This window comes from Salvelinus alpinus, chromosome 16 (assembly GCF_045679555.1).
Source record: "Salvelinus alpinus chromosome 16, SLU_Salpinus.1, whole genome shotgun sequence".
NCBI classification, from domain to species: Eukaryota; Metazoa; Chordata; class Actinopteri; order Salmoniformes; family Salmonidae; genus Salvelinus; species Salvelinus alpinus.
This window is the reverse complement of record NC_092101.1, coordinates 19,862,507-19,882,733: the sequence shown is the minus strand read 5'-3', so window position 1 is coordinate 19,882,733 and position 20,227 is coordinate 19,862,507. Positions and strand designations below refer to the sequence as shown.

The following is a 20,227-nucleotide window of genomic DNA, read 5'->3' as shown; positions in this document are numbered from 1 at the left end:
TATTTTCATCTCCTGTCCTGTCCTGTCCTGTCCTGTCCTGTCCTGTCCTCTCCCGTCCTATCCTCTCCCGTCCTGTCCTGTCCCGTCCTCTCCTCTCCTCTCCTCTCCTCTCCTCTCCTCTCCTCTCCTCTCCTCTCCTCTCCTCTCCTCTCCTCTCCTCTCCTCTCCTCTCCTCTCCTCTCCTCTCCTCTCCTCTCCTCTCCTCTCCTCTCCAGTCCATCTGTAGCAGTAGTAGTGTTTTATGGCTCTAAGCCTGCCAGCCCCACCCGTCATGTATGAGGACAGCAGGCTCTGTGGAGTCAGGAGGCTGCAGGCAGGAAGTGGGAGATTTCCTGGAATGTGCCTTTTTCCCCACAGTGGTGCAACAACAGCACCGTGCTCCTCCTGTTTTTGTCCGGCTCCACTCCGCGCTGCAGCTCCCTGTCCTGGTTTCCTTGAGACAGAGGGGAGGATGGGTAGACAGGGGTCCCGAAGAGGGAAGGCTGGCGGCCGGGGGTCCAAGGGTCCAGCCAGGGGGAGAGCTGACCCTTATGTGCAGTCCCCCAGTCTGTGCTGTGATATTGGAGATATATTTTATCCCAGATCTCAGGATGAACAGCACCCCTTCTCCGGCCCCCCAGACAAACAAACCTCCTTTTCCATAGAGACTTGCTCCAGACTATAAGATCTGTTGGAGCAGCAGTAGGATCTTAGCACTGTAAATCAACCAGATATATGGCTTTATTTATTATCCCCAGCAGCTGTGCCAATACAAACAGTCTCTTATTTAATCTGAACAGTGCAGCGCCAAACTCCGTAGATTGCACCAAAGATCTTAGCCCTCTCTCTCTGCATCCCAAACCAACTCCTTGTGAAATGGGAGATGTGTGCTCATTGGTCCAGTAGAGTTGAGCTGTGCCTGTCACATTTGTCAGAAGGAGTATTGTCGCACAGAAGGATGACATCACTCACCTCTGAGAGCAGCAGAACAGTCCCCGGGGGAGAGCCAGGGGTCACCACCTTTCCCACTGCCTGTCGATGCTTCCCAGAGCCCTGGAGACTGATGTGGATGGTGGGGCAAGCCAGCCTGGGAACTGGCCTCCAGCCAGGCTACACAGGGCTTCCCTGGACCCCTGGCCCTCCAGGCAGGCAGCCTCTGGCCTCTGGCCCGGCCTGCAGCCAACCTGGACTGGGCTGTTTGGGGAGCAGTGACACCATGGCTGGCCTGTACGTCTGTGGGCACCGACTGACACTGTGTGTGACGTTTGGTGTGATGCTGTGTGACGTTGTGTGTTACATTGGCCAGTGTATGAGAGTCAGAGGACACGGGTCACAGCATGGCCAGCCTACTCTCCTACAGAGGGCTCCCATTGTCCACTGGAAGTCTAGTCCTACTGGTGCAGTACATGACTCACAGTGAATTGTGTGGGCCTTGGTGGCTGAAGTTATTACATGAGACATACTGTTATTGATCATCCTAATGGCTTCGTAATAACTCTCTAAATGTTTGATCACATGCTGATTTCTATCTCTCCACTGACTTAAGTAAGTGGTTGACAGTGGTGGAAAAAGTACTCACTTGTCATACTGGAGTAAAATTAAAGATACCTTAATAGAAAATGACTCAAGTAAAAGTGAAAGTCACCCAGTAAAATACTACTTGAGTAAAAGTCTAAAAGTATTTGGGTTTAAATATACTTAAGTATCAAAAGTAAATGTAATTGCTAAAATATACTTAAGTATCAAAAGTCAAAGTAAAAAGTATGAATCATTTCAAATTATTATTATTTTTGACAATTTATGAATAGCCAAGGGCCCACCCCGACACTCAGACATAATTTACAAACAAAGCATTTGTGTTTAGTGAGTCCGCCAGATCAGAGGCAGTAGGGATGACCAGGGATGTTCTCTGTTTAGTGAGTCCTCCAGATCAGAGGCAGTAGGGATGACCAGGGATGTTCTCTTGATAAGTGCATGAATTTGATTTTTCTGTCCTGCTAAGCGTTCAAAATGTAACGAGTACTTTTGATTGTCTGGGAAAATGTATGGAGTAAAAAGTACATTATTTTCTTTAGGAATGTAGTGGAGTAAAAGTAAAAATTGTCAAAAATAGAAATAGTAGAGTACAGATATCCCAAAAAACTACTTAAGTAGCACTTTAAAGTGTTTTTACTTAAGTACTTTACACCACTGGTGGTTGACTATGTGTACAAATACATAAACAGTGGAACAGTTGTTGACTATTCTCACACACATACCCTATTCACATAAACAATACACAGTCGTGACTGCATCTCCAGCCTTCTTGTATTGTCTCACTGGAACAAGGACTATCTGGCTTAAAGGGCCAATCCTTAGTTGAAACAATAACAAACCGTTACCCCGCCTCTGTTTTGGTTAAAAGCTAAAGGGTGGGCTTGGAGAAATGTAACCACTCAAATTCATGGACAGAGCTAGGACTGACCATCCAAGATATAAACATTATAGTTTCAAGCATGTTTTAGGGGTATGTAGTGTTTATTTACAATGTTTACAAACACTGGAGTAAAACAAGCTTATATTTCGGGTTCTGATGGGGTTTGACAGTTGAACTAAGCTCATGAGGCAATTATAAATGATATTCTTCAATAATCAATATGTATATATTATTAATGAAAGTCCAAAAATGGATGAAGGAACTTCAGATTGACCCTTTAAGCTTTACACACAAGCATGCATGCGTAATATCAACGAAAATCTCGACGGGCACTAAAATACTATCTTAAATTTACTGTCAGATTGTATCTTTCACATAATGTTCTCCCTGAAAATGAAAAATCTAAAGAAAATGGTAACGGGAGGGGTTATTGGGAGGACCGCGAGTGCAGTGGGCGGAGCTCAGCCATTCAACAGAGGACTGGGGAAGAGGGGAGATTGAAAGAGAGGAGGAGGATTTGAGAGAGGGGGACAACACAGACAAGAGAGCTGTGACGGATTGTGTAGTGAAGAAAATATTTTACAGAGCAGGACAGCACCGTATGTCGCTGGGGACTGGAAACATTTATTGCCTGGGTTGACTGTTTATACCGTGTTCTGATGCAGTCCCCGGATCATGAGAGAAGCGCTGACCATGAGATTCGCCTGGAAAGCTAAGATGGTAAAAAAAGTTCCACTGTTTCCGTGCTGCAGACTGTTGCTTTTGTGGTTTGAGAGTCAGCTTTCAGAGCGGCTGGAGAGGGAGGGGGTATGCTTGGGAAAGTAGCGGATAAAGGAAAGAAAGGGGGGGCGGCGGGGGATGAATTTGAACATTGAGTTTGAATTGTTTTCTCTCCCTCAACGCTCTCGTGGTGCACTTTAAATGGTCTGTATCGCCTGCGCGTAAACGTTTTGCGTAAAGACGCGGCCGCGCTATGGAAATGTAACTAGTGTCCGAATAAATATGATACCATTCGTTTTTCCCCATAGAAATGAAAAACTTTTGTCTCTGAGCCGAGAGTGAAATGGTAGAACAATTGCCTTGGCCCTGGGGCGTGAGCTCCTTTCACGGGTCCCTGCAGCTGCGTCTGGAGCAAGCACAAAGCCTACGGATCAGCCCAAAGACTTGACACCGTTGTTGTTATCTTGAGCGTATTGTTTTCACTTGGCTCAAGACTGTGATGTGTTCTGTGATGTCAGCAGAAGCGGGTCGGAGACAGACTACTGTTATTTTCCCGAGCAAATAGTCAATTCTGTAGTCGGGATCCTTCTCCGCTGAATTGGAGCATCCTTCCAAACTGAAGCCTGTCCAGCAATTATGAAATTGGAGTTAGTAAACAAGCCATCTTCTGTTTATATCCTGGGGTCATTTATATGCCATGTAGTCTCTAAACTCATTCCTTTTCACAACCATGTTTATCTCAGCTTTTGTATTATAGGCCTATTAGATGACACACTGAGCTGGGTCCTTTTAGAGGCTAAAATGTCCCCTGTGACAGAATAACTTGTTTGATCTCTCTTTTTATAACTCCCGCCCGGTGCTTTTGCCCCAACTTGGTCCACAAAGCAGGCAGGCCTTTAAACCCCAGTTTGAAAAACATTTATGCCTGGCACAAAGAGCAGGCTCTGTGCAGACTGTGGACTCAGCAGGCTGGGCCACAGAGCAGAAATACCTCCTGCTATTGTTTTGGAGTGGACTGGACTGCATAACTCACTGAGTGAAGTATTTATCTCGCAGGCAGAGAGGCAGCACTGTACAGGAAACGGATGGAAAATACAGACCTTCTGGCCTGTTTTATCTCCTGGACTCGGTTACTCCTCTGTGGCCTTCTTTCTCTCTCTACACCAGAGCCCATTGCCACCACACACTGTTTATCAGTGCCTGACTGTGATTGTTTGGGGTGGGTTCCCTGCATGGCCCTCTGTGCTGTGTTTTTGTTAGAACCCAAACATCCACCCACAACAGTTCCGGGCTAAGTGCCACTGGCCTTAAGAGCTGGCGTTTTAAGCCTGTTAACGGCCAGCTGTAACCTTTGACTCTAGCTGCCACCACTCTGTCTAGGGAGGGAGTGGACTTTGCCATTGTCCTGTTATGGCAGCGGTGGAAAGTGAGAGTTTGGACTTGCTGGAGTGCTTCTGTCCTCTAAACAGCTCCTCTTTATGGGATTGAAATTAGCTCTGGTCACCGTTACACTGCATGCGGCTGCCTTCCTGCTTGACTGGGCAGATGTTTGATTTGAGTGAACTGCAGTTCTGTGTGTGTGCTCTGCATAGCTGAGAGGCAATATGTCGCCAATATGGATTCAGAGCCAGAGAGTAGACTACTGTGTGTGTGTGTGTGTGTGTGTGTGTGTGTGTGTGTGTGTGTGTGTGTGTGTGTGTGTGTGTGTGTGTGTGTGTGTGTGTGTGTGTGGAGCAGTGAGCGGTACATGTACTGTATTTCCACCAGTTCCAGGCTCTGGGAGGGAGGTTTCAGGTTGAGCCAGTCTCAGACAGGCCGGGGATCTTTTATTGTCTTTAGTCTACAGACAGTTCTCAGCTTTAGCTCTCATCTCCTGCGCTCCAGTGGCCCTCTCCAGCTCTGACCTCAGCTCTCAGAGAGGGTGAAAGGTATGGGGGTGAGGGAGACAGTCTCTCCTACTCAGTGGCACTCTGCTCAGTATGGGTTTCATTCTCTATCTCTTTCGCGGTGTCCTTGAGTCATAACAAAAGTACTCCTCTTTTGTTTCTAGACACACTTCACTTCTTTTTAAATGTGATACATTTTGCTACAGTTTTGGTTTGTTCAGCTTTGTTGTGGTCCTGTGTTCTAGAGGATGGTTTGTCTGTGTGTCAACAGCTCAATATGTCTCTCCCACAGAGCTCGGTGCAGGACTGGGGGGAGGAAGTGGAGGAGGGAGCAATATATAACGTGACACTGAAGAGGGTCCAGATCCAGCAGGCTGCCAACAAGGGAGCAAGATGGCTGGGGGTGAGTGGACCACTCTGCTCTTTCACTACAACACACTGGTTGAAACACGCAAACTTGAGAACCTGTGAGAGACTTTATCAGGCTCAAACAATAACCCTGATCAATACATTATATCTATAGACAGATTGAATCTTTCCATTGGAGAATTGATGATATAATCACTAGTTAACATGGCAACGTTGGACAGATTGAATCACTTTGCAATTATATAAGTCTATAGTTCTTTGTGAAAGGAGAGGGTACAATAAATAGTTTTGTGGATAGAACTTGTCTGTTTCATTATAAGATATGCAGTAATGTCAATTTGCAATCACAGGGCGTTTTAACTTTTAAACTGTTGAATTCTCCCAATTTTGCCAACACCCTGCGCAGTCCATATAAAAACTTTTACACAAATAGCCTACTCAACTGTTTGTCAAAGTCATGTGATTTCCTGATTTGCCAGTTCCATAGAGAGAGAGTACTCTAGTGCTCCAAAATCCTGTTTTAGCACTGGTAGCGCCATTGAGTACTTTTACAATTTTGAAGTAGTCAACTGGGAGGGACTTCCTATGGGTTAAAGAAGAATCACAAAATTCCATCCATATCGTCAAGCGGGATCAGCCAATGAATTATACTCATGAATTATAGTCTATTATACTCACATTCCATAACTGCAGGTGGCAGTCAAGTGCCAACCTTGGCTTTATACCTGTTCAAACAGCACATTCCAGGTGGCAGGATGCACCCTTTCAGTTTGTTTACCAACTCATAGAAGTAGCAGAATAAGAAAATGTACTACTTCAAAATGGAGATGGCCACAATGGCACTGCCCATGCTCGCACAGATGCCACAATGAGACAGGTGCAATGTTGCGTCCTCTAATTATCTCTGTCTGGTTCTAATTAGGTCATTCCATGTCATTTCAGCAAGCCTTGACACCCACCATCTGATTATTCAGAAATTGTTTCTGTAGTTCGAAATCGATAAGATAAGCATTCCGGAAACATTATTTTGTTGAAATATAATTTGATCTCTGATAAATTTAAGCTAATTGATTGCACCTAAATTGTCCATTTTAATTTATAGGATTAATGTAATATTCAATAATTGTAGTACCTAACATCTGATTTGGACCAAACCTTTTTCTAACAATGACTAAGAAATGAGGAATCCAAAGAAGTGGTCAAAAGCCATCGGACTCCCAACACCCCACACCAATCTCACCCCAACAACCAGTATATAGTATCAGTTCTCTGTTTGACAACTAGTATGGAGCTCAGAGTATAGTTATTTTTCATCCTATGTAATTGTATTCTCAGTGAACTTGTCCCCCCCACCTGTTCAGACAAATTTGTCATTAAAGTATCTAGCAATTGATTGTGTAACTCAAGGATATTACTTATAGATTTTTTGGGATATGAAGTGTGGAAATGTTAATATAGTTACCATTGGCCTGCATTGGATTTGTGCCACAAATGCCAAAAAGCATTTGAAATTGTGGCCAGGTAAACAAAACCAAAGCATGGGTTGCTGTCATACCTGGCCCATAGACTGCTTACAGGGTAAGAAAACACATATATATATATATATATATATGTATGTTGTGATTTGGGTGAACTATCCCTTTAACAATGGGGAGATTCTTTAAAAAAAAAAAACGAATAGCAGGAACAGCACCATCTAGTGGTCAGAACCTGGTATTATCAGGATGTAGGATGGGACATACACCCAACAACTTCAATTACTAATTTCTCTGAACAGGGGAAAGAAACCATCACCAAATTCACAGAGAAATCATGACATAGGATTAAGGAACAATACTCTGAGCTGCAGCAGCATACTACTTGTCAAACATAGAGAATTGATCCAATATACTCGTTGTTGGTGTGTCCGTGGATGGTTATTGACCACTTCTTTGGAGTCCTCATGTCTTACACATTGTTAGAAAAAAGTTAGGTCCAAATAGGATGTTGGGTACTATAATTGTTGAATATTGAATATTATATGAATCCTAGAAATTAAAATGGTCAATTTGTGTGCAATCAATCAGCATAATTTCTCAGGGAACAAATGATATTTAAAAAAATTATTTTGCAGGAATGCTAATCATATCTGTTTCTAACAACCGAAACGATTTCAGAACAATCTGAGATGGTGGGTCTTGAAATTGTCTTTCTTGTGCTTTTTGAAGTGGAACGACCCAACTGCCACCATAATTCTTCTTTCCCTGCATGTTACATCCTGTAAAAGCAAAGCATATGGATGAGAACAACTACCCCACATTATTATATGGCAGTATACATTTGGAGTGCTTGTTTATTGTAGCCTCTGAGTGGGAGTTCTGTATATGTGAATGTATGAGTAAGCTAGTGAAAACAAGACTATTGTCTGTTCTGTTGATTGTCTCTTTGTGGTTGTTGGTGATTGTAATCCCTTCATTTCTTTAGTGGGAAAGCAAGATAATGTAAACAGTGAGCCACAGTGCCACACTGGTGCATTGTTTACTGTTGTGGCACTGCCCATAGAGTGCCATCTGAAGAAATGCTATACAATGTGAATGTATATGTTTGGTACTTGACAGTCAGTACATTTGTGGTGAGATTTTTACCAGAGAGCAGTACTGACTTTGAGAGTGGAGAGCTACTGTGTGTTGGAGTTGGACTGAGTTTGCTGTCCTCTTTGCCTCCCTCCCTTAGCCAGAGGACAGGGTGGAGGAGGGGTGCTCCACTCCGTGATTAGAAGCAGATTGGAGAGTTTCCTGTTTTAGTGTGCTAGCAGCACCAAATATCTCTCTCCTCTCTTCTAATTCTTCTCCCAGCAGACACAATACTCGGACACATCTGCTTAAGAATTAAATATAGGGTGCCTTTGTCTCAACACCTCTCTCTCTCCCTCCATTTCTCTCCCCCGTTCTCATCGTTCTAATATCCCTGGTTCTTTCAATCTTGTCTGATCACAGGCGGAGGGGGACCGGCTGCCCCCTGGCCACACAGTGAGCCAGCTGGAAACCTGTAAGATCCGGAGTATCCGGGCGGGAACGCTGGAACGGCTGGTGGAGACCCTGCTGACGGCGTTTGGGGACAATGACCTCACTTACACCAGCATCTTCCTGTCCACGTACCGCGCCTTCGCCAGCACACACACCGTGCTGCAGCTGCTGTTGGACAAGTACGTCTGGGTCTGGGTCTGGGGGCTGTAGTGTACAGCGGAGGCTGGCAACTCCTGGTCCTGGTGGGCCCAAGTGTGTTCAGGCTTTTCTCCCAGCCATAGTGCTATAAGACCTGGTTCAAATAATTTAGCTAACCAACATTATTTTTATGAGGTGAATTTTATGTTTAAGTGTTGGGCTGTGACACACTGTGACTGCCGCTCTACATTGAAAGGCTAAGGAAACCTATTGGTCTCACTTCTTTTACAGACTGATGGTAGACATTGGTGCTGAAATGTTATTTTCTCTTGTTCTTTTTCTCAGATATGGAATTCCAGAGGATAGTGAAGGACAGATGGAGCGATGTAGACCCTCTGAAACCAAAGGAGCCGTTCGAACGTAAGATTTCTCAACATCTCCTACTTTCTTAGTCTGTCTGTCTTTGCTTGCTTTCCATATGGATTCAAGCTGAGTTGTTGCTGGGTTGATACTGTGTAGCTCCTCAGTCTGCCTTTCGCTCTGTCAGCAGCAGCTTGCTCCCAGCAGGCTTCTTGACTTTATCTCTGCCCCCCTTCCCTCCTCATCCTCAGTGCCCTGGCCTCCATCCTTCGAGTCTGGCTGGACCAGTGTCCAGAGGACTTCCAGGAGCCTCCATCTTACCCCTGCCTCCACAGAGTCATGGCCTATCTACAGAGGGCCCTGCCTGGATCGGAGCCCATTCGTAGAGCCCAGAGTCTACTGGGGCAGCTACAAGCCGAGGCCAGTCTGGATCCAGACTCCGAGGGTGGGTGAACAGTCTAAGATATCTAGTTAATTAGTACTATATCCTCCCTCAATTCTTTAGTCTTTTTATCTGTCTCTCCCTCTCCTTCATTTCTCTCTATTTCTATCTCCATCTCTTTCTCTCCATTGACCCTCTTCACACTCCACACCTTATTTCTCATGCATTGAAAAAAGTAGGCCTGCTGCTTTCATTCTTTGATTAATACAGTGTCTGTTCCGTGCGTTAACTTTTCAATTGTGCCTGCAATTCTACAGTTGAAGTCAGAAGTTTACATACACCTTCGACAAATACATTTAAACTCAGTTTTTTTCTCACAATTCCTGACATTTAATCTTTGTAAAAATTCCCTGTCTTAGGATCACGACTTTATTTCAAGAATGTGAAATGTCAGAATAATAGTAGAGAGAATGATTTATTTCAGTTTTTATTTATTTCATCACATTCCCAGTGGGTCAGAAGTTTACATACACTCAATTAGTATTTGGTAGCATTGCCTATAAATTGTTTAACTTTGGTCAAATGTTTTGGGTAGCCTTCCACAAGCTTCCCACAATAAGTTGGGTGAATTTTGGCCCATTCCTCCTGACAGAGCTGGTGTAACTGAGTCAGGTTTGTAGGCCTCCTTGCTCGCACACGCTTTTTCAGTTCTGCCCACAAATTTCCCATAGGATTGAGGTCAGGGCTGGTGATGGACACTCCAATACCTTGACTTTGTTGTCAAGCACCCCCACAACATAATGCTGCCACCCCCGTGCTTCACAGTTGGGATGGTGTTCTTTGGCTTGCAAGCCTCTCCCTTTTTCCTCCAAACATAACGATGGTCATTATGGCCAAACAGTTCTATTTTTGTTTCATCAGACCAGAGGACATTTCTCCAAAAATGATGATCTTTGTCCTCATGTGCAGTTGCAAACAGTAGTCTGTCTTTTTTATGGCGGTTTTGGAGCAGTGGCTTCTTCCTTGCCGAGCGGCCTTTCAGGTTATGTTGATATAGGACTCGTTTTACTGTGGATATAGATACTTTTGTACCTGTTTCCTCCAGCATCTTCACAAGGTCCTTTGCTGCTGTTCTGGGATTGATTTGCGTTTTTTGCACCAAGGTACATTCATCTCTAGGAGACAGAACACGTCTCCTTCCTGAGCAGTATGACGGCTGCGTGGTCCCATGGTGTTTATACTTGCGTACTATTGTTTGTACAGATGAATGTGGTACCTTCAGGTATTTGGAAATTGCTCCCAAGGATGAACCAGACTTGTGGAAGTCTACCATTTTTTTTCCTGAGGTCTTGGCTGATTATTTTGGTTTTCCCATGATGTCAATCAGAGGCACTGAGTTCGAAGGTAGGCCTTGAAATACATCCACAGGTACACCTCCAATTGACTCAAATTATGTCAATTAGCCTATCCGAAGCTTCTAAAGCCATGACATAATTTTATGGAATTTCCCAAGCTGTTTAAAGGCACAGTCAACTTAGTGTATGTAAACTTCTGACCCACTGGAATTGTGGTTCAGTGAAATAATCAAATCTGTCTGTAAACAATTGTTGGAAAAATTACTTGTGTCATGCACAAAGTAGATGTCCTAACCAACTTGCCAGAACTATAGTTTGTTAACAAGAAATGTGTGGAGTTGATGAAAAACGAGTTTATATGACTCCAACCTAAATGTATGTAAACTTCCGACTTCAACTGTATATCATAAGCGTTGTAACTGCAGCACCTTCACCCGGGAGATCCATAATTTTCCTACCACCACATTGTGAACCGCAGCAGATTGAAGCTTGTGATTGGTTTAGTGAGGGTCGAGGACCAAGGCGATTGGATGCGCGTTGGTAAAAAAAAAAAAATTCCCTCATGATTAGCGTGGAGCAGCTTTTCTATGGGAGCACCACCGCAGACTGGACAGGCAAGTTTGTTCTCCGCTGATCAATGTTTGTGAACAACATTTTCAGAAGAGCAGCACGGCATATTGTAGCGCTGTTTTCTACACATAATTGTCAACAAGTGAATTTTCTGTCACTCGTGTCGCAGAATGTTTCCTTTTGACATTGTGATAATATAGCCTAGCCTACTATAGTGATTAAATCCACCACTTGCATGAGCCCAGATCCATATGCTACATTATTTACTTTGTTTGGTCGTTAGTGATTTAGCACAAGGTTCATTAGGCTGTAACAACGAAAAGGCAGCATTCAGCAGGAATCTTGGTAAGGTGACTTGATTTGTATGTATTATAAACATTATTTTGCACAAACAAATTGTGAACCCAAATGTGTAAATGATTGTTGTGGGGGGACAACAATACATTGGAAGATAATTTGGGTTTGGTGTAGGGGCAGATTTAAGCTATGTCCTCTTGTCTTCAGGAGATTTTAATCTCTGTTTTAAATTATTTAGTCTTTTACAATAGCTGCTGTAAGTCATTAGAACAATTGCCATCCTCTACAATGGGCTAAAAAATGAGCTATATTGAAATGCCCCTTGCCTCAAATATTCTGTTTTGTCATTTTAGTATTGTGCACAAGATGGTAGACACAAATGGAAAAGATCTTGCCTATGTAGAGTAAGATGATAGCAAGGTTTTGCAAATCAGCCTCAACCACCTGAAGATTGATATTCATGACATTTTTCTTGAATGTGGGGTACTGTGCAGAAATCAAATGAAGTCACATTAATATATTGAAACCCCCAGTTTTTGGTAAACATAGATCAGGGGTGGCCAACCCCCTGAAGTGCTACTTCTAGGCAGGATTTTCTACGGTCCTATTTTAAAGGGATAGTTCACCCAAGTGAATTACATATTTACATGTTTGTTTCTTATGGACAAGGAGAGACTGCAATCCATCCTATGGTTAGCCACTGCCGCCAACCATTAATATTAGCATTTATTTTATTATTTATTTTTCACCCCAATTTCGTGGTATCCAATTGGTAGTAGTTACAGTCTTGTCTCATCGCTGCAACTCCCGTACGGACTCGGGAGAGGCGAAGGTCGAGAGCCATGCGTCCTCCGAAACACAACCCAACCAAGCCACGCTGCTTCGTGACACAATGCCATCCAACCCAGAAGCCAGCTAGGGGCACCGCTAGCACTGCGATGCAGTACCTTAGACCACTGCGCCACTCAGGAGGCCAATATTAGCATTTTCTAACCAAAAACCAATGTAATTCAATGTTACCTAGCTAGCATACTCTAAATTTCATGGCCAAATAATCTCAAAGTAACTTCAAACCAAGTCATCGGGTTTTGAGTGTGCATTTATGGACTACGGGAAAAGGAGGGCCAAGCATGCCCCCATTCTCATCGACGGGGCTGTAGTGGAGAAGGTCGAGAGCTTCAAGTTCCTTGGTGTCACATCAACAACAAACTATCATGGTGCAAACACGCCAAGACAGTCTTGAATAGGGCACGACAACCCCTATTCCCCCTCAGGAGACAGAAAAGATTTGGCATCGGTCCTCAGATACTCAAAGTTCTACAGCTGCACCATCGAGAGCATCCTGACTGGTTGCATCAGCGCCTGGTATGGCAACTGCTCGACATCTGACCTGAAGGCGCTACAGAGGGTAGTGCTTACGTCTCAGTACATCACTGGGGCCAAGCTTCCTGCCATCCAGGACCTCTATACCAGGCGGTGTCAGAGGAAGGCACTAAAAATTGCCAAAGACTCCAACCACACTAGTCATAGACTGTTCTCTCTGCTACTGCATGGCAAGCAGTACCAGAGCACCAAGTCTAGGTCCAAAAGGCTCCTTAACAGCTTCTACTCCCAAGCCATAAGACTGCTTGACAGCTAATCAAATGGTTACCCAGTCTATTTGCATTGACCCCCAACCCTTTTTTGTTGTTGTTGATGCTAGTGCTACTCGCTGTTTATTATCTATGCATAGTCATTTTACCTCTACCTACATGTACATAAACTCAGCAAAAAATAAACGTCCCTTTTTCAGGACCCTGTCTTTCAAAGATAATTAGTAAAAATCCAAATAACTTGACAGATCTTCATTGTAAAGTGTTTAAACACTGTTTCCCATAAACAATTAATGAACATGCACCTGTGGAACGGTCATTAACACACTAACAGCTTAAGCAATTAAGGTCACAGTTATGAAAACTTAGGACACTAAAGAGGCCTTTCTACTGACTCTGAAAAACACCAAAAGAAAGATGCCCAGGGTCCCTGCTCATCTGTGTGAATTTGCCTTAGGCATGCTGCAAGGAGACATGAGGACTGCAGATGTGGCCAGGGCAATAAATTGCAATGTCCGTACTGTGAGACGCCTAAGACAGCGCTACAGGGAGACAGGACGGACAACTGATCGTCCTCGCAGTGGCAGACCACGTGTAACAACACCTGCACAGGATCGGTATATCCGAACATCACACCTGCGGGACAGGTACATGATGGCAACAACAACTGCCTGAGTTACACCAGGAGCGCACAATCCCTCCATCAGTGCTCAGACTGTCTGCAATAGGCTGAGAGAGGCTGGACTGAGGGGTGGAGGCCTGTTGTAAGGCAAGTCGTCACTAGACATCACTGGCAACAACGTCGCTTATGGGCACAAACTCACCGTCACTGGACCAGACAGGACTGGCAAAAAGGACTCTTCGCTGATGAGTCGCGGTTTTGTCTCACCTTTGTCTCACCTCGCCTCGGTGTAGGAAGGAGCGCTACACCGAGGCCTGTACTCTGGAGCGGGATCGATTTGGAGGTGGAGTGTCCGTCATGGTCTGGGGCGGTGTGTCACAGCATCATCAGACTGAGCTTGTTGTCATTGCAGGCAATCTCAACGCTGTGTGTTACAGGGAAGACATCCTCCTCCCTCATGTGGTACCCGTCCTGCAGGCTCATCCTGACATGATCCTCCAGCATTGCAATGCCACCAGCCATACTGCTCATTCTGTGCGTGATTTCCTGCAAGACAGGAATGTCAGTGTTCTGCCATGGCCAGCGAAGAGCCCGGATCTCAATATCCTTGAGCACGCCTGGGACCTGTTGGATCGGAGGGTGAGGGCTAGGGCCATTCCCCCCAGAAATGTCCGGGAACTTGCAGGTGCCTTGGTGGAAGAGTGGGGTAACATCTCACAGCAAGAACTGGCAAATCTGGTGCAGTCCATGAGGAGGAGATGCACTGCGATACTTAATGCAGCTGGTGGCCACACCAGGTACTGACTGTTACTTCTGATTTTGACCCACCCTTTGTTCAGGGACACATTATTCCACATCTGTTAGTCACATGTCTGTGGAACTTGTTCAGTTTGTCTCAGTTGTTGAATCTTATGTTCATACAAATATTTTTCACATGTTAAGTTTGCTGAAAATAAACGCAGTTGACAGTGAGAGGACGTTTTTCTTTTTTTGCTGAGTTTATTACGTCAATGACCTCGACTAACCTGTACCCCCGCACATTGACTCGGTACCGGTACCCCCTGTGTGTGTATATATATATACACTGCTCAAAAAAATAAAGGGAACACTTAAACAACACAATGTAACTCCAAGTCAATCACACTTCTGTGAAATCAAACTGTCCACTTAGGAAGCAACACTGATTGACAATAAATTTCACATGCTGTTGTGCGAATGGAATAGACAAAAGGTGGAAATTATAGGCAATTAGCAAGACACCCCCAATAAAGGAGTGATTCTGCAGGTGGTGACCACAGACCACTTCTCAGTTCCTATGCTTCCTGGCTGATGTTTTGGTCACTTTTGAATGCTGGCGGTGCTCTCACTCTAGTGGTAGCATGAGACGGAGTCTACAACCCACACAAGTGGCTCAGGTAGTGCAGGTCATCCAGGATGGCACATCAATGCGAGCTGTGGCAAGAAGGTTTGCTGTGTCTGTCAGCGTAGTGTCCAGAGCATGGAGGCGCTACCAGGAGACAGGCCAGTACATCAGGAGACATGGAGGAGGCCGTAGGAGGGCAACAACCCAGCAGCAGGACCGCTACCTCCGCCTTTGAGCAGGAGGAGCACTGCCAGAGCCCTGCAAAATGACCTCCAGCAGGCCACAAATGTGCATGTGTCTGCTCAAACGGTCAGAAACAGACTCCATGAGGGTGGTATGAGGGCCCGACGTCCACAGGTGGGGGTTGTGCTTACAGCCCAACACCGTGCAGGACGTTTGGCATTTGCCAGAGAACACCAAGATTGGCAAATTCGCCACTGGCGCCCCGTGCTCTTCACAGATGAAAGCAGGTTCACACTGAGCACATGTGACAGACGTGACAGAGTCTGGAGACGCCGTGGAGAACGTTCTGCTGCCTGCAACATCCTCCAGCATGACCGGTTTGGCAGTGGGTCAGTCATGGTGTGGGGTGGCATTTCTTTGTGGGGCCGCACAGCCCTCCATGTGCTCGCCAGAGGTAGCCTGACTGCCATTAGGTACCGAGATGAGATCCTCAGACCCCTTGTGAGACCATATGCTGACACATGCACATTTGTGGCCTGCTGGAGGTCATTTTGCAGGGCTCTGGCAGTGCTCCTCCTGCTCAAAGGCGGAGGTAGCGGTCCTGCTGCTGGGTTGTTGCCCTCCTACGGCCTCCTCCACGTCTCCTGATGTACTGGCCTGTCTCCTGGTAACGCCTCCATGCTCTGGACACTACGCTGACAGACACAGCAAACCTTCTTGCCACAGCTCGCATTGATGTGCCATCCTGGATGACCTGCACTACCTGAGCCACTTGTGTGGGTTGTAGACTCCGTCTCATGCTACCACTAGAGTGAGAGCACCGCCAGCATTCAAAAGTGACCAAAACATCAGCCAGGAAGCATAGGAACTGAGAAGTGGTCTGTGGTCACCACCTGCAGAATCACTCCTTTATTGGGGGTGTTTTGCTAATTGCCTATAATTTCCACCTTTTGTCTATTCCATTTGCACAACAGCATGTGAAATTTATTGTCAATCAGTGTTGCTTCCTAAGTGGACAGTTTGATTTCACAGAAGTGTGATTGACTTGGAGTTACATTGTGTTGTTTAAGTGTTCCCTTTATTTTTTTGAGCAGTGTATATATAATACAGCCTTGTTATTTTGTTACTTTTCTTTCTTTATTTAGTAAATATTTTCTTAACTCTTATGTTTCTTAACTGCATGGTTGGTTAAGTACTTTGCCAGTAAGTTCTACACCTGTTGTATTTGGTGCATGTGACAATGATTTGATTTTGTTTAGCTTTTTTTTCAAACTGTAAGAGAATCTTGAATAATAAAAAAATAATTCCACCCTGGTCATGGGCCTAAGCCATATGAAAATATGTGGAAATGAGCTTTTAACCCAGGCTAGGGGTTGGAGCCAATGACATTCACTTAAGCTTGGAGTGCGATCTCCTATCTTCAGAAGTTGGCAGCCCTGCCATCATGAAGGAAATCATTAATCTGATCATTTCTCTTGGTAGGTTTCTCCGGCGGTTTCCATGGAAACAGCTCCTTCTGCCTGGGTGAGGATGAGGAAGTGGAGATCGAGGTCCAGGAAGATTTCCTGTCATTTGATGCAGATTTGGTGGCCGAGCAGCTAACCTATATGGATGCGGTAAGAGAGGCTGAGGGAGGCTGGGTGGGAGTATGGGTTTCCAATGTATTTGAACAATATAGGATAAATATACATTTTAAAGTAACTGTCCAGTATTACCATATTTCTATGAAATACGACCTATAAATAATTATAATATGAGTGAAGTAGTTTTCCTTTTTAAAAATGATAATTAAGAAGGTTATAAATCAGCTTTTCTGTGTTGTGATGGTGTGTGCGGACCCCAACAAAATATTAATGCGAGTAGACCGCTGATTTGGCCAGCTCAGGCAATGAGCCAACATGACTTCATGTTCTATGAGGAAATAGCAAGCATTTTTATGATACAAGTTTTTGAGGTGAGTTTTAATTTTTTTTTTGCCAATTTATGCTTTGGCCACATACGATATAGGACAAGTCAACAACAATATTTTGGTATGCGTTAACAGAATATTAACTTTTTTTTAAAGTAATATTTTCACTGGACAGTTACTTTAAAAGTTTGAATACTAATAGTATCATTGTTTGTCTGTTTCCAGTTGTTGTTCAAGAAGGTGGTTCCTCACCACTGCCTGGGTTCCATCTGGTCCCAGAGGGATAAGAAGCAAAACAAGCACAGTGCTTCCACCATCCGTGCCACCATCACCCAGTTCAATGCTGTGGCAGCATGTGTGGTCAGCACCATACTGCACCGACGCCAGATCCGCCCGCACCTCAGGGCACGGGTCATCCAGCGCTGGATAGACGTCGCTCAGGAGTGTCGCATGCGTAAGAACTTCTCCTCGTTGCACGCCATCGTATCTGCACTGCAGTCCAACCCACTCTACAGACTGAAGAGGGCCTGGTCCTGCGTGCACAAGTGGGTCTTTCACAAGCTGAATGCATATGAACTGATCAGTCATTCACAACTCATGTGATAGAGTTCTTATGCATTCCCAATTTAGTTCTAACCTTTCTCTGTCATTTCCACAGAGACGGCATCTCTACGTTCGAGGAACTATCAGACATCTTCTCAGATCACAACAACTACCTGACCAGCCGAGAGCTGCTGATGAGGGTGAGACTGCTCTGGGAATGCCTGCATACCAGACATTGTGGATGTTGAGGAAGTGGTTAATTGATGATGAATTGATTGATTTTAGTAGTGATTTGATATTTACCCAATCTACTCTTTCCCCTACAGGAGGGCACCTCTAAGTTTGCCAATCTGGAAGGCTGTGCTAAGGAGCACCAGAAACGCATTCACAAACGACTCCAGCTGCAGAAGGAAATGGTGAGCGATGGAGCAAGCTACAAGCCACTATGTGTTTGCGGCCCTGTTTGTTTCCGCTTCAGGAAGAGGGTAAAAGTGAGTAGCTTAGCTGTGCCTGCTGATTGGTATGTTTTAACCTATGCTTGTCTCTCCTCCCAGGGTGCCATGCAGGGGACGATACCTTACCTGGGCACCTTCCTGACAGACCTGACCATGCTAGATACTGCTCTACCAGACCTAGTAGAGGTGAGCCTTACTATCATCCTACTCACTCCTTCTGTTTGGTTGTAGAGACTCTGGTTGTAGAGACTTGTGTGTTGTGACTACTGTTTGCAACTAGAGCATGAGTTTCCATGAGTATGTGAGGAATTAGTTTGGCAGTTTTTGGAGAAGTCCACTACTGTTTGTCTAGCCAGCCCAGCGTGGGATGAGAGTTCAGTCTTTCAGTGTCCTCTGTGTCTTCTGCAGGGTGGGCTCATCAACTTTGAGAAGAGGCGGAGGGTGAGTGTCATTTTCAACTTGTTTCTAAACCACTAATTAGGTGATTAGGAAAAGTCATTAATGTTGGTAGTGTCAGCTCAATTGACATGATTGACATTGATCTCTCTCTTGCAGGAGTTTGAGGTGATTGCTCAGATCAAGCTGCTGCAGTCTGCGTGTAACAGCTACTGTCTGAGTGCTGACGCTGCCTTCCTGCACTGGTTCAAGAGCCAGCCCCAGCACAGCGAGGAGGAGAGGTACAAACATCATCAATCATTCACACATATATATCACTAGATCAGCTCTTGCTATCCTCTCTTTCTTTCTGATTGTTTCTCAGGCTAAGTGGACTGGTAGCAGTGATGTCATGATTATTTTCGGTTTCTCTTGCAGCTATGCTATGTCTTGTGACATTGAAGGAGTGGGAGACAGCAGTCCTACTTCACCCAAACCTCGCAAGAGTATGGTCAAGAGACTTAGCCTGTAAGCACACTCTAGAGGAAATCTAACATATACTGTACTTTTATATTTTGATTTACAATAAATATACCCTGAATAATATAGACATTATTGTAATGGTGTAGGATTCTACAATCAGTTGTGGAGCCCTTACCATAATATTGATGTTTTAACAGAATTCCATTAAATCATTGTTTATATTAGATCTAAATGACCGATATTGGTCCTTTTTGTTTTGTGATGTTTTTTTGTTGACTTTTTTCTCTGTCAGACTGTTTCTGGGTGTAGACTCCTCGGCAGCGAGTTCCCCGTTGAGGGAAACACCTCGGTCGCCCCCTACTGGCAGCTCTGGGGAGAGCATGGACTCAGTAAGTGTGTCGTCTAGTGACTCCAGCCCTTCAGAAAGCGATGGCATGGCCATGACACCTATACACACCTCCGACACTCAGCAGAACAAGGTATGGCACAAAGATACACTTTTGTTGTATTTAATTGGTGGGGGTTTTGCACAAGCCCTATTGTTTTATTTTCTTTCTATTCTGTATTTTGTTTACCAATGTGTGCAAATAAAGTTATAATTCTATCCAAAAGGTTGGCAATATGAAGGTTGTATATGTGCTAATTACTGTGCGTCATCTGTGTTTCTCCAGTTGTCCGAGTCTTCTTCCTGTACTTCTCTCCACTCCATGGACACTACCTCATCATCAGCCAGTGTTCCAGTGACCCCGGCCTCTCCCTCTCTCCCCGGGCCACCCTGCATGCACCGTCGCTCTGTCTCCCTGACACCCATGTCCCCCTCCTCCCCCCTGCCCCCTGCCTACAACACCCAGGCCCAGGACGCCTGCATCATCAGAGTCAGTCTGGAGCAGGGCAATGGCAACCTCTACAAGAGCATCCTGGTACGTCTCATGTTAAGATGTGAGATTATGAAAAATGTATTCTAAAGGTGTTTCAGAAGTGACGATTCATCCTGATTTTGATTTCATTTTGATATTAAAATGTTGTTTCGTCCCCAGTTGACGAGTCAGGATAAGACTCCAGCAGTGATCTCTAGAGCTGTGGCCAAACACAACCTGGAGAGTGAGCCTGGGGAGGGATACGAGCTGGTGCAGGTCATCTCTGAGGAGAGAGGTACAACATTCTCCCTGACACTCTTTTTAGCCTCGGAGTTGTGATGATAATGTGAAAAAGTAATTTTTTTAAA

At 44.8% G+C, this 20,227-nt stretch overlaps 1 protein-coding gene across 3 annotated transcripts in view; it reads left to right on the top strand.

The window, feature by feature from the left end:
* rgl1 (ral guanine nucleotide dissociation stimulator-like 1) overlaps window positions 1-20,227 on the top strand; it is a 42,221-nt gene that overhangs the window by 18,870 nt on the left and 3,124 nt on the right. For 2 of the 3 annotated variants that reach the window (XM_071345277.1, XM_071345275.1), the window contains exons 2-16: window positions 5,294-5,404; window positions 8,346-8,554; window positions 8,859-8,933; window positions 9,125-9,318; window positions 16,720-16,853; window positions 17,372-17,691; window positions 17,805-17,889; window positions 18,016-18,105; window positions 18,244-18,330; window positions 18,553-18,585; window positions 18,700-18,821; window positions 18,958-19,047; window positions 19,295-19,481; window positions 19,674-19,922; window positions 20,040-20,154. In XM_071345277.1, coding sequence (XP_071201378.1) covers window positions 5,294-5,404; window positions 8,346-8,554; window positions 8,859-8,933; window positions 9,125-9,318; window positions 16,720-16,853; window positions 17,372-17,691; window positions 17,805-17,889; window positions 18,016-18,105; window positions 18,244-18,330; window positions 18,553-18,585; window positions 18,700-18,821; window positions 18,958-19,047; window positions 19,295-19,481; window positions 19,674-19,922; window positions 20,040-20,154 — 2,101 coding nt within the window. Of the gene's footprint in view, window positions 1-2,862; window positions 3,116-5,293; window positions 5,405-8,345; window positions 8,555-8,858; window positions 8,934-9,124; window positions 9,319-16,719; window positions 16,854-17,371; window positions 17,692-17,804; window positions 17,890-18,015; window positions 18,106-18,243; window positions 18,331-18,552; window positions 18,586-18,699; window positions 18,822-18,957; window positions 19,048-19,294; window positions 19,482-19,673; window positions 19,923-20,039; window positions 20,155-20,227 lie in introns of those variants that run through there. The other variant, XM_071345276.1, reaches the window with a different exon arrangement.